Genomic DNA, 14208 nt, shown 5'->3' with positions numbered 1-14208 from the left:
GTAATTTCTTATCACTTTTGTTCATATAATGTATTTAACGTTTTGTATTTATATAAACAGAAAACAACAGTTACAGAATGGTATGAATGAACATTACTTAAGCCACAACATCACACACACTGCATGTTATATTTCACCAACATACTCTTCTTGTTCACAAAAAACAGTTGGTAGAAGAAAATATATGATTATGTAACTCGATATGTTGCATGAATAGAAGCTAATAATTCAGTTATCGTTATACAGAATCCTAGGCTCTGTCCTTGAATGGATGTTGCATTTTCAAGAATCAGTAAACAAACTCACGAATCACTAGGCAAACGAAACTGTTTAATTGAACAAAAGAGAGACGACAATTAATTTCACTTAAAATGCGTTTATTTACAGGCTAGTTTGTGTCATCGACTTCTGTTTGCGAAATATTGTTATTCTGAAGATCACTACAGCCGGTCGTTATACAGTTACCAGGTGGTCCCCTCTCACCGGTGTATCCCTGCAGTCCAAGCTGCCCCATGTGTCCACGCGGGCCCACAAGACCCGGTGAGCCATCAAATGCAAGTCCGGTTCTTCCTCTCTCACCTGCATAGTTGACAAAGGAAAAAAGATAAATCATCAAGCTGTACATTTCAACAATCAACCAGTGGCTGTTGTCAGCTTCTCTTCAAGAAGACACAATTAATACCAGGAAACACAAAGCCCTGGGGCATGTTTATTGGAACGGCTTGGTTGATGGACAACTAAGACAACGTCTGCCACCGATTTCGCAGAGGGACCATTTCACATTTTTCTCAACTATGCCCCCCCCCCATTCACAGTCCCTTATGGATGGCCTCTCTACACCATTGGCACTTGGGTGTATATGATACACTTATCTTACTGCCTGGTCTTAGTGGAAACCAATAACAACGTTTGGCAATGATTTTAAAGCACTATGCTTACTGCGGATTAGTTTACAAAGATACTAAAGATCTGGGGCCAGATGTATCAAAAAACCAAATTGCATTTCTTAAATAGCGAATTTTAAGAAATCGCTATTTAAGAAATGCAAAATAGTATGCATGATTTTTGCGATTCAGTAATAACGATTTCTTAAAATTCGCAAATGCTATTACCGAATCGCAAATAGAGAATCCAACTCCATTTGCACCTATGGGCCTGCTGCAAATGGTTTTGCATTTCCAAAATTTCGAATTCCATTTAGGAATTCGCAATTTAGGAAATGCAAATCCCAGGGTGCTGGGGGACTAAGGCCCCCTCTGCTGCACCCCAAAATTATTTTTACGGACATATGAAGCACACACATGCCTTAGGGGCATGTGTACGCTACAGGTCAATTTTAAAAATGCATTTAAAATGCATTTTTAAAATTTGCACATGGTTACCACCAAACTTCTGTTGGTGGTAAGTGCATTTCCTAAATGCCCAATTCGCATTTAGGAAATGCTTGATACATTTAAGAAATCGCAAATAAGGATTCCTTATTTGCGATTTCCTATTTAGAGAATCGCAATTTGCGATTCTCTAAATGGGGTCGCAAATTTTAAAGAATCGCTATTTTAGCGATTCCTTAAAATTGCACTGCGACTGCCTTTCATACATTCTGAAAGGCATTTTTGCATTCGCAAACGGCCGAATTTTGCGATTCGCACCGTTTGCAAATGCAAAATCGCTTGATACATCTGGCCCCTAGTCACACAAACAAGCATTGTGAACTAGTACCCCCACTGTGAAAGTAGCGAATTCCACGGATTGCGAATCGTTCAAACCTCAAACAAGACAAGCAAACATATGCTGCCTTAAAAACACTCCTTCAGAGGATGTTTGAGCACAACTCTGAATTCCAATGCCCAGATTGTTTCCAACTGTATCAAAGGAGAAATTACCCAACCTAAAATCTATTTTGAAATCTACAATAGGAAGCACCTTAAGCCTTCACGATGGTACAGGGATCTAAGTATTTGCCACTTACATATTCAGTGATGAGTAGGTTACAAGTATGACTATTGGTATCAGCCTTACATCTTTCTGATGTCAGCAAATTGGGTGCAATTATATTTGGTAATAGTAACACCGGATATTTACATTGCTTTGATGTGGTAGAAATGCGCTAAGTTGATCTGTTAAAGGGTACTTATTCAGTGCATGTGTCTGTAAAGGTTTCATGCCACGAGGGTAAGGGTAAAGCAGATGCGCCAGAAGGCACACCCTCAAGCTTTTTGAACTTGAGAATTCTCAAGAGGAGGTATGACTTGGCAGAGCACTCGTGTCCTAATGTTAAGGTGAATTCAGTGTTGATGTTAAATACCAGACCAAAGCCACAAACAGATCTCTGGATGCAAATGACCTGAAATTAAATTGTATATTTCATTCCTGTAACAAATTCATGAGCACTTTTGGTCAGATACAAGGTGGGGGTATACTTCGGAGTGGTATTTCGCATTCAAATCCATGTTTGTGAAATTCAAAACTTTACAGCATACCAGCCTGAAGGGTGTATTTAATTTCAGTTCCACAGGGTCATACAATACTTTGTGGCACCCTCGGTCAAATGTTCATCCTCCAGTTCAAAAAGCTCAGGGCCCAGAGATTAACTTCCAGTGGACTTGGGTAAATGTACGTCCACCAAGTTGAAAGTCAAAACCAGCATGGTAATTTATGCTTGTCTGATTCTCACCTAACCATTTTCCTAGTCTACTTGACATTTTCAGGAGTGATTGCTCTTCAGAGACTGCCATCTTTCAGAATAAGGTGTAGGGGTGCCCAGCCACCAGACACCAGTCAATACAGATCTGCATTTTCCAACATAACAGGTGTTACTTCACTTCAGGATTCTAGTATTCAAGTTAAGCAGCAACCCCCCACACATAAGCAGCATTCTCTGAACTCACAGATCCTTTTTTATGGCTCAGGATCCCTCAGAAACAGTGAAAAGTGTTCATCAGGCAATCAAAGTTTCCTCAGAAGACACAGGGGCTCATTACAAGTTTGGCGGTCCCAACACAGGACCGCCAAAGTTGCAGGGAGACACCACTGCCATGGCAGTGGCATCCCCACCCTTGAACCCATTGCAAGGTTTCTGCCCGCCTGAACTGACTGACCAGTGAAAACCATGAAATAGAGCATTCCCACCGGTCTGACAAGTGGGAACAGTGCTACGAGATAGCACTCAGCTCCCTTAAAGGAGCCAAGTGTTATCTCATGAGCACAGAGAAGCTGACCAGAATCCTCAGAACGCAAAGCAAAACAGACAGTGCCCATTCCAATGGTGCTATCAGGTGGGGTCCCTGAGGCCCCCTGCACTTGTTCTCCGCCAGCCTTTTCATGGTGGCCAGCGGAGAACAAGGTTGTAATCAGCAGGGCTACGCTGAGTTCAGTGCGGCCTTCACTGATTACAACCAAGACTGCTGTGACCCCGTCAGTATCATGGAATCTGACGGAGATTGTGGTCATTTGGAGGTCTGACTGCCAAATTTGTAATGTGGCGGTCGGACTGCTACAGTCACCGTGGTCTGACCACCACACCAAGGCTGACGGTCTTGTGACTGTCAGCTTCATAATGAGGCCCACAAGCTCAATTTTTCTGCAACCTGGTTCAGGAGACTGTCTCTTTACTGTCGTTGAGCAATTTCTTTCCAACAGAAAAACAACAAATGCTTAATCTCAAATCCCAAATGTTTGTTCTACACATGCATTGGTACATCCCTTTTGTTCAAGACTTGAAACTGAAGAACATTCACATAATGTTCTCTGATCTCAAGTCTTGAATGACAGGGAGGGGACTCTAGGAAGCTGGCTCTTTATACTGTGGACTAAAAAAAGAGGTATACTATGCAAAGAGACCAGGCAAAAGCCAAGGATATCACAGAGGCACAAATGGCCTCGCAAATGCTCTCTTTTATGGTAGTGTGGGTGAGCAGTTAGGCATATCCGAGGGTAGTGCTAAGCATGTTAGACACACACATGGGCAGTAAGTGAGACACACGCTCAATAAAGAAATCTGACACCAATTTATAAAAATAACACATACTTCTATATAAAATTTGATCCCAAGATCCCCAGAATCAGGTGGGTACTTTTTGAGATAGTAATTTTTAGAGTTTTCAAAAGTCAACTGCATTTTTTAGTAGCTGCAATGTTACTGTATGGGAAAGGAAGCATACACAGCAAAAAGGTACTTCCCAGCAACTTACAGGACTGTTCTTCTGGACATAAGGTGAATAAAAGGTAGAGTCCTAGGCCACACCAATAGGCCACCTTGGGCGGCTCTGGGGAGGCCGGGTGTAGTGGTGCAGTTCAGCATCGGGTGCCTATGTAAGTAAATAGGGATCAGTCTGGTTACAAAGATGCTGCAGGGATGGACCAAGAGTCCAACCTGGGTGAACCACCAAGGGGGTTCAGTTCTTGCAGTGCTTGGGGACATGGGGACACCAGTGGTCCCATTCCCCTTGCTCTGGGGCAGCTGGGTGCAGAGGTGGTTTGAACCATCTGGTTACCATCACCTGGGGGAGTCATGGTAGAGGGGGCCCACAGAAACAGGCTGCAGGCACGGACTGGGGGACCAATCTGGCCATACCAACACATGGGCTTGGGTCTCATGAGCATGGGAGACATAGGGAACCAGTGGTCCTTGGTCCGGAGCATCCGGATGCAGAGGTGCAGCGGACTACCTGGTCTCCGTCACCAGAGGCAGTCGCAGTGAAGGGGGGGTCAGCAGAAAAAGGAAGTCTACAGCGGGCAAACTCAAGGTGGGCTTCATCTCTGAAGGGCCTGGGAACCACATTGTCACAGTAGGCCCACTTCAGCTCGGGATAGGCTGCTTGGGTGCATTAGTGATGTCCAGCATTGGGTTTTGCTGTCCCAGGTCCTCACAGTTCTTTTCTTGCCTGTAGATGCAGGGAAGCAGCTCCCTGATCCCAGGGAGTTCTTCTTGGCAATTTGGAAACACTGGAAGCTCTTCCGGTTTCTTGGATGCTGCAGCAGCAGGACAGGTCAGTTCCTCCTCAAGGGTCGGAGTGCATCAGGCAGGCTGGCAGGATTGGATCCAAGTTTGTCATGCTCCTCGGATCTCAGGTCAGCAGGCTTCTTCTCCACTTCCTTTCTGTCCAGCAAAGATCAGTTTTCCTGGTATCAAGGGGTCCCCTAAGTACTCAATTTAGGGGCATTAAGGGCAGTGAAGGGTATTAGCTAATGGGCTACTTAACCTTGGGGTCACTACACCCCCTAGATGAGCACTTCTTTTGGGAAGTGGGCATCACCCAGTCACAAACATCCTAATTCCACCACACACAAGATGGCAGAATTCCTAAGGCTGTGTTCACTTCAGGCTGGTTACCCTAGGGGTGTGTCCAGCCTGCAAATGCAATGCACCTCCAGCATAGCTAATTTTCCCACCTACCCAGGTGCCATATGGGCCCTGGGGCAGGGGGGTCAGCAGCTGCCTCCGAGGATACCCAGATTTGGAAACCAAAGGTGGTGGGCTTCTATGAAGCTTCCAGCCTTGGAATGCAGATTTGCAGGTCATCCTGTTGGGAGAGGTGTGTAACACCCCTGCCAGAGCAGGCTTTTGTTCCTGACCACCAGAGAGCAAAGGCTTTCACCCCCGGGGGTAAGAAAGTTGTGTGTTAGTGGCAGGCTGGCTAGAACTAGTCAGTTAGCCAACCAGCAGATAGTAGGTTTTCAGGGGGCATCTCTAAGGTGCCCTCTCAGTGCATGTATTAATAAATCAATCACTGGAATCAGTGAGGGTTTATTATTAGGAGATGTTTGATACCAAACATCCTTAGTTTGAGGGAAACCATCATGTAGCTGGAGAACCTGTATTGACCAGTGTTCAGCACATGTATTTAGAATGCCTTCCCTGTTCACTTACTATGTCTAAGAATCCACAAAGACATAGGAGGGGCATATTTGCTCATGCATATATGCCCTCATCTGTAATATAATGCACCCTGCCTTCAGGCTGTAAGGCCTGCTGTAGGGGTAACTTACAAAAATTACAGGCAGTGTAAGGGGGCATGGAACACAAGCGTATGTCATGTGGTGTTCTCACGTTTTGGGAACACCTTAACATGCAGCCTGCAATGGCAGTCTGCATGAGTTTGGTGATAGATTCCTTAGAGTAACATAAGTGATGCTGCAGTTCTTAGGGACCCTCTTTAGTACCAGGCACCAGAGGAACCATCTACTTAGGACTTACAGAGGTGCTAAAGGGCCTGGCCAATTGGGGATTAAGTGACCAGGCATCTTGTCTTGTGGAAGGAACACTGGCACTGGGGACCTGGTTGGCAGGAACCCAGTACACTTCAGTCAAAGTTGCATCAAACACAGGCCAAAAGAGGGGAGCACTGCAACCAGACCCAGCGTCTTACACGGATTGTATGTTGCTCTTAAGAAAAAGTAATCCCATGGCATTGGTTAAATCTACACCAAGCATCCCCCTATTTCCCCAAAATGTGCTTTCTGACTCACTAAATCCCACTGATATTTTAGTAAAATCCAAACTGAATGAGGCTTTCTTACTGAAAATATGCCCTCTCAAATGAATAGAAGTCAATAGAAATATTTTACACTAGCCGCATGTTTTTTTTAAATAAAAATGTCCAGCACTTTTAAGTACTTTCCAGCACAAACTGCAAGGTATGTGCCAGGGCTCGGGTGTAATTTTTTTATTTTGTTTTTCTGAAGCAAGCTCCTGATTTTGGGAGTCTGTTTCTGAATAGCTAAACCTTTGAAAAAGTTTGGTGAATTCCATTAAAAACAGATTGCAGCCATCCACCAAACGTTTATTACCTTGAAAGGAGCCACTGAGACGGCGGTTTCCTTCAAGGTACATAGATGACCGTTGATCTGGCTGTCATCTCTAAATCTGACAGACAGTAATCAGTCAGGGCGGTAGAAGTACTATCCTGTGCCACTGTGACAATGGAGTACTGTCCGTCAAACTATAACTCAATCCCTTGATCTGTTCAAAGATTTGTCTCTTTCAGTCTAAACTGCACTTATGCTGAAACATTGCCAGGCATGGGATCGCAATTTTACTTTTATTAATATGTTGAGATAATTGTCGTTTCATTTTGAAACTACTGTAAGCCTTCTGTTTTTGTCTCTGTGAAAAAAGGCATTTTTGGAGACTTTAAGAATAAAACATTCTGCTTCATTGTCCTCCATATGATCGTATTTTTAGCTGTTCAATCGATCAGCATATCACTTTTATAGTTAACTTACATTATGTCAGTTCTGAATCTTCATACACCTTTAAGTGCAAGCCAAACGACCTGGCTGATGTAAGGGCAATCACACATTAGCATTGCTGCATTAAAGGTACAGAAACATACCATTTAAAACAGTGCTAAAATGGTCAGTCCTGTTAAGTAAGCCTCAATCCTCAAGAAGGATCACAAGCCTAGGGCCCAAGTAGCAAAAACATTGGTGATGTGTGCACCGTAAATATATTTTCCCACACATATATCCATTACTGCAAATTAGGAGGAAAACATAAGTCAAAGATTTACATTATTGGAACGTTGAAAAACTGTGGCAGCCTCCAATATAAAAAGGCTGTCTTAAATACAGAAGGGTATATTAGCCACAGTCCCCCAGCTGCCATTTTCAAACTATCACTTTCATTGTCAAATTCAAGGAAACATAAATCATATTAAATTAACAAACCAGATATATAATGAATGTATTTACTTGGTAAAGTACAATACTTTGCCTTGCAGCTATTTCTGAGTGTTGGAGAAATTGAGTAATTTTAAATGGTCAGACATTTTCAGGTTGGGCATTGTCATGCTCGTTGGTCAATACAGTGAGTCCTGACAACTCCAAAGGGACCTTCACTAGAGCTCTGGTTCCAAGAGCTGATTATTTAAGATGGAGAATTACCCAGAGCAAGAAGTTGGCCAGAAGATGAGGGTAGAGTGGGTCTTGGTTTTCAGAAGTATCATGGCCTGCCTCCTGTAAGCCTTACATGCAGAGCAGATGTTTAGAAATGTTATCCTTGCATTTGCCTGGAGCCATTGGGGAGTTTTTTAGGCATTGTTTCAAACCTTATGATATCTGAGTTCATGTGGAAAGTCTAACCAAACCATCACCTGTGTTGTTGTCCACTCCATCTAATGGGTGGTTGAAGGAAATGTTAGAAATTGCCAAAGCTAGGGCATTTGCTGGATTACACATTTCCCAACAGCATCAACTTGACAAGTAAACAAATGATGAGATTTTAATAGGACTTCCAAACATCTAGCCTTTAGGGGGTGGTTGGTGTAATCCCCATTTTAGGTGCCAATTCAAAGGGGGCTAAGAATGACTTCACGTGTTACTTCATGAGTGATGCACAGTATAGCTCAACAAGTAAGTTAAATAGTTTTATTTTAGGGGGAAGCCTGCTCCAGGTGCTTAAGCATAGTAAAAGTACATTCCTACAAATGGTGGGTAATGCAGTGGGGGCATGTACAGCATGCAGTTGTACCTCAAATATTAGGCACTTGCCATTTTTACTGCATTACCTTAGATCTCATCATGTTGCACTGCTACACTGACTCCCTTAATTATCATGGTGCTGTGGTTTACCCATAAAGCTGCCACCAACATTCTTTGAAGTTGGGTGATGAAGAGTGTCTATAATACACAACATCTGGGAAGAGGAGGACAGTGTTGAGCTTGAAGGGTCTGGGTAATGTGGTCATATATGCATTGCTGCATGCATCTTCTAGGGGCCCTATTCTACCTTTGCTTTTGCTGTAGAGTGTGGGGTGCAGAGGTATGACCCACAGTAAGGGGAACCAAAGTAGAGTCCTGTGATGTAGTCTAGGTGCGACAGGAAGCAGGAGAAGTTGAAATCAGTAATTAGTGAAAGATTAGTTATTTTTTCAAGGAATTATGCCAGAGGATAGAGGACAGGGCTGATACACTGTCCACGTTCCACATATAAAAATCTTACTTTTTGATTAGCTAGGTATGAGGTGGTTACAAGCGTTGGCCAGGGGCCCAAGAGTCCTGTTTTAATCATTTTTCTGTTGTTAAGATAATCTCAGTGTCCTCAAGATTACTGCTTTGATAAGTTTGCAGGATTTGTTGGTGTCCTTGTGAACACTGAGATATATGATTGACTGTGTACCCATGTAGTATGGTAGCAAGAGAGAAAAGAAGTGTAAAAAATAAAGAAGTAATGGAGATGATGTGAGATCTTTCATCAAGAAAAATAGAAAGGTATCTTGAATTTAGTATTTATCTGGACATAATCTTGCTTGATTGTCAGAGAGAAGTCTACTTTCATTGAAAAAGGCAAATATCTAAATGAAGGCTGATCTAGTGATGAGGGGTTAGTTGGAGAATGTAGCCAGGACTGATGGGTCAAGGTTTTGTCTCTGTTGGATGGGCTTAATGTAGGACATATTGACATCACCTGGGATGTTGTCTGACTTGAGGGAGTAGTTGATCATGTCTCTTGCTGGGAAAGCAGCATAGAAGAAGAGGGATGTGTTCTTAAATACATGTGCCGGGCATGGATTTGCCAGTTGGTTAGCAGTATTACTGGCCCTGATGAGTTTGGTATCATTACTGCTAGAGAAAAGACTCAAGGACAAACTAGTTGACTAGGGTCTAAAGTACCAGCTCACAATGGGAAATATTCACAAGGTAATTCTCTGGGTTCTTTTCTTTAGAGATTAAGTGGTCTCCTAATGTATGTCAGAGTTCTTTTGAGTGTATGATACACAAGAAGGTGATTTATTTGTCGAAGATTGCAGTAGTGATTTTCAGCAGATCCCTTGATGAGTGTGCTGCTTTTTAGACGTGATACCAACTGTGTATTTTCAGGAGTAATGTTGGAAATTGAGCCTATTGTTAAGCTTGCTTATTTTTTGGCATTGACCATCAGTGATTATATTTTATTTTGAATGCATTTACAGCAAAGTAGTACCAGTCTGAGTTCTGTCAGAATTCTGTTCATAGTGTGAGTATACGGAGGTTGAAGTGAAGGGACCACAGGGAAACTGGAGGTGGAGGTGGATGAGATTGTAGTCACTCCATTAGTTGGATATAATTCCTGGGTTGCATAATGGAGTGATATTGGGAAAAGGTGAACACCAGATGAGTCAGAATTCACATTCTGAGGATGAGAAGTACTGATGACAGATCATGATGATAATTTGGTAGCCTGGACAGAAGGCCCCATCTACCATTGGTTCTGTGTCACCCCCTAACAATGTTTGTGTTTTGAAGAAGAGTTTAGGTCTGGAATCTGAGATTGGGTCAGGGGTGTTCCAGTAGCTCTGTTTCATTGATCTTGCACTGATAAGTTAAAGGTTGGACAGAGGTACTAAGCTCACTATTAGACTAGTGAGTAGAAGTATTAGGAGTGATTTGATAGGGTTTAGAGGAGCACAAGAGGGAAAGGTAATGATACTGGTTGGTAGATTACAAACCTCTGAGAACACGGTTGAAAAAAGGGGTAAGGGAAAAGGTGGAGATGGAAGAAGAAGAAGAGGAGAATACGAATAAAGGGATACACAGAAACTGAAACAAAGGGTAAGAGTGAAAAAGAAAGGTGTGGGGTCTCCATCTTATGTGTCATGTTTAATAGGGTTATGGGATACATGTGCAAGAACAAGCAGGCATAGGTTGACTGGAAATATTTAATGACAGATGTAGAACAGATGCAGATTGGGTGTGTAGGGGGGTGTGACAGATGGTATGAGGAGAGCTAGCTAGAGGAGGAATGGGGTTTGAGAGAGTCATAGGACAGATAGGTAGCAGAAGATGTTGACTAAGCAGAAAGTAGAGAAAGACATGGTTGCTGCCATTGAGGCGTGAAGGATAAAGTTGTAGTAGGGTGACAAGGATGTAAAAGACAGAAAGGTAAGTAGCAGTTAGTGAGGCATTGTGGGATCCATTAGTTAAGTGGGTAGGTTGAGGGTAGATATGGCAGAAAATGAATAGGAGTTAAATAAAGGTGTGGAGGAGTGAACTTGGGAAGTTGGAATAGAGTTGATAACAAATAGTCCCTTTGTGAAACAGGAATGAATGTGGTAAAGTTGGGAGATTTATCTGTCTGCAGAGGGACATCATCAGGCAAGTTATACTTGAAATGGAAGTTGAGAGGGATGAAGAGGCAATATTTCTTGGAGGTCACAAGGGACTAAGAATCTAGGTGACCACTATAGGAAGGTATAGCTTTTGACCACCGGATTTGACAAGTACCCTCTACATAACATGATATTATGGGCCTACCTGATAGAAGCAGAGGTGCAACCCAAGGAAAATGGATCTTCCTCAAGCATCAGGTACTAATACTCCAATAATCCAAGGAAGGTATAGATTCCTGATGCGCAAGGTACTAATTGTACCTATATCCGCCCAGGTGTGGCACTGGCATGGACCACAGGAAGATGGAGCTTCTATAACCTAACCCAGACATGTTTTGAGAATCCAAGGTGCCTATTCACCAGTAGAAAATGTACATCACAGAACACAGCACACAGAAAACTCCACATTTATATGAATATGTGGAGTCCACCCATAAGCAATGGAAGTACAATCCACTAGGAGATGCAGTGTCACAAATCTCCCATGTTAATGAGAATCCACCCATAAGCAGCAGGAGAGGTGAAACTCACTGGAAGATGCAGCCTCCTAAAACAAAAAATTGTAAGAAAAACTTTGGGCGCACCCTTGACAAAAGATGCAGCACTCCTAAACCACCAACTGTTAATAATCTACATGGAGCAGCAGAGGTTGCAATCCATGTGAAGACGCATTCTCCAAAAAACACCAATTGCTAAGATTGTACGGGTGTATCCAGGACCTGTGGAGGTAAAGTCCAGTCAAAGATTCTGCTTCAGGCACCAGGTATTCACAGTAATCAGCAACACAGGGGAAAGGCCCAGGCCCCTTGCAAATGTTAACAGGCCAAAACAAAGTGACCATTAACATTTCTGCTCTTTCTCTAGGTGCCCAGATGGATACCCTGGGAAGTAGGCTATTATAGAAAAATAGAGTTCACAAACCCAGGTCAAGTGTTAAAGTCTTCAAAGAGCCTTTGGAGCCTTCGCACTTATAGGATAGTTGGTTCCCGGGGCTTCAGGGGGATTTAATAAGAAATTTATCAAATGGTCCTTCCCCAAACACCATTGACATGGCCTACATTCACACCAAACAGTGCGTGGATCCCCTCAAAGATGAAATCTAGAGACTGCAGCTTTTGTCACTGGTTGGTGTTCCCTTATGCATTGTAATCCCTGAAGAATAACCAGTGATTCAACACTGCTACACAGGATCAAGTAAGAATGTTTTCAACAGAAAGGGCGGTTTCAGAGCAAAGTACTGTAGAAAACCCCACTATATTCACCCAATAGTAAGGCAGTGTGGAAATGTTACTAACTTACTTTGTGATTTTCCCTGAAAGGCAGTATAAGACTGGTACAGCAGAAGTATTTAATGATTATATTCAGAGACACAAATTTGCATTGCAAGGTACAAAAGCAGAAACAGTACAAAGAGTACAACATCTGCATGATCCTTGAAAGAAAAGGTGTGGCAGCCCTCATTCTCCTGAAACTCTCTGCAGCATTTGGCATAGTTGCACACCCCATTCTCACCATGCACCTGCATGAAATTGGCATTCAAGGACCCACATTCCACTTGATCTGCTTCTTCTTTAAAGGATAGAACACAAGCTGTCAGCCTGGCACCTTACTCCTAAGAAGCCTGCAAACTCATCTGTAGAGAGGGTCATTATTCAGGCCAACCCTCTTCAGTGCCTACATGATCCTTCTTTTCAACATAATTTGTGCACACATCAACATCCTCTCTTCTGTGGGGGACACACAAATCCCACGCTCCCTCTTGGATAAGATTCTCCAATACAAGATACAAGTTCACTATCTGCATGACTGACATTGCTAAAAGGATGAAAGCCAACTGTCCCCAGCTCAACACCGACAAGACAGAAGTAGTGATCTTCAGAAAGGACACCTGAAAGTGGGATTGCAACTGGTGGCTGCCCGAACTTGGATCCGGGCCCACACCCACCACCCACGCAAGGAACGTCAGAATAGTCATCAACAACAACCAGGACATGACCTCACAAGACAATGCTATCACTGCATCCTGATTCCAGATGCTGAAGATGCTGAGTAAGATCTTCAAACAGCTCACAAGCGACACTAGTCACACATGCCCTAGTCACCAGCAAGTTTGTCTACATGAACACTCCATACACCAAGATCACCAAACAACTCTCTAGAAGACTAGAAGCCATTCAGTACTCAGCAGCCAGACTCGTCCTCCACCTTCCACACAGAACTCACATCACCTCAGGGTGCTCCACATACTCCTGATACACAATCACACTCATTTCAAACTCACACACACACATTCAAAGCACTACACAACTTCTGACTCACTTACCTGAACAGTTGCATCTCCTTCTAAGAGTCACTGAGACACGTCAGTCCACAGAACTCCTACTCCCACACATCCCATGCATAACCAGAACCAGATCAGGACAACTGTTCTCTTACATCGCTCCTAAAGTCTGGAGTTCCCTCCCACTGCACATCACAGACTTCTTCTCTCTTTTTGATTCTGTAAGAAGCTGAACACTTAGCTTTTAAATTAACCAGCATCCATAGGCCGGGCTAGGCACACACACCTGCTCAGCACCAGGATACCTCATGGGTGATAGTGCAACTTACAAATACACATAACCTAACCTAACCTAACCTAACATAACATAACATAACATAACAAGGTGATGTTCTCCACTCATCAATTTTTCACACAATGTTCATATTATCTTCAGATTTACTTTACCTATAAAAACTATTGCCTGTTGGCTGCTCCTCAGTTGTATTACTATTTCAGCTCCTAATCCATGGAGCAATTCAGAATTGCTCAAGTGCCCAATCATTTGTACTTCAACAAATCTGAGGCTCTGAGGACTAGGAGAGCACTTGCGAGAGGGAAATCACACAGCATTTGACTTACATATCAGTATATATAAAGTTATATTGTTTGTTTATGCTTTATACCTATAATAAAGCTTATCAATGAATGTCTTGTGCTTTGTTGTTTCAGTTGAAGACATTTATATTTTGTTTCCCATCAGGTTACTTGCTGTTCTGTGTAACAACACCTTCTTAATCCCTACAGACACCTTTGCTCACTTCTAGTGAGATACATTGACTTCCTGTACCCTTCATCAGG

General features: G+C 42.9%; 1 protein-coding gene across 1 annotated transcript in view; it reads right to left on the bottom strand.

Annotated features, from left to right (window-relative positions):
* Positions 1-360: 360 nt before the first annotated feature.
* Positions 361-14208, bottom strand: part of COL21A1 (collagen type XXI alpha 1 chain) — a 190627-nt gene continuing 176779 nt past the window's right edge. Inside the window, exon 27 of the mRNA XM_069235782.1 lies at positions 361-579. Coding sequence (XP_069091883.1) covers positions 389-579 — 191 coding nt within the window. The 3' untranslated portion in view covers positions 361-388. The remainder of the gene's footprint in view (positions 580-14208) is intronic.

The sequence above is a fragment of the Pleurodeles waltl genome, chromosome 5 (assembly GCF_031143425.1).
Source record: "Pleurodeles waltl isolate 20211129_DDA chromosome 5, aPleWal1.hap1.20221129, whole genome shotgun sequence".
NCBI classification, from domain to species: Eukaryota; Metazoa; Chordata; class Amphibia; order Caudata; family Salamandridae; genus Pleurodeles; species Pleurodeles waltl.
This window is presented reverse-complemented; position numbering and strand designations above follow the sequence as displayed.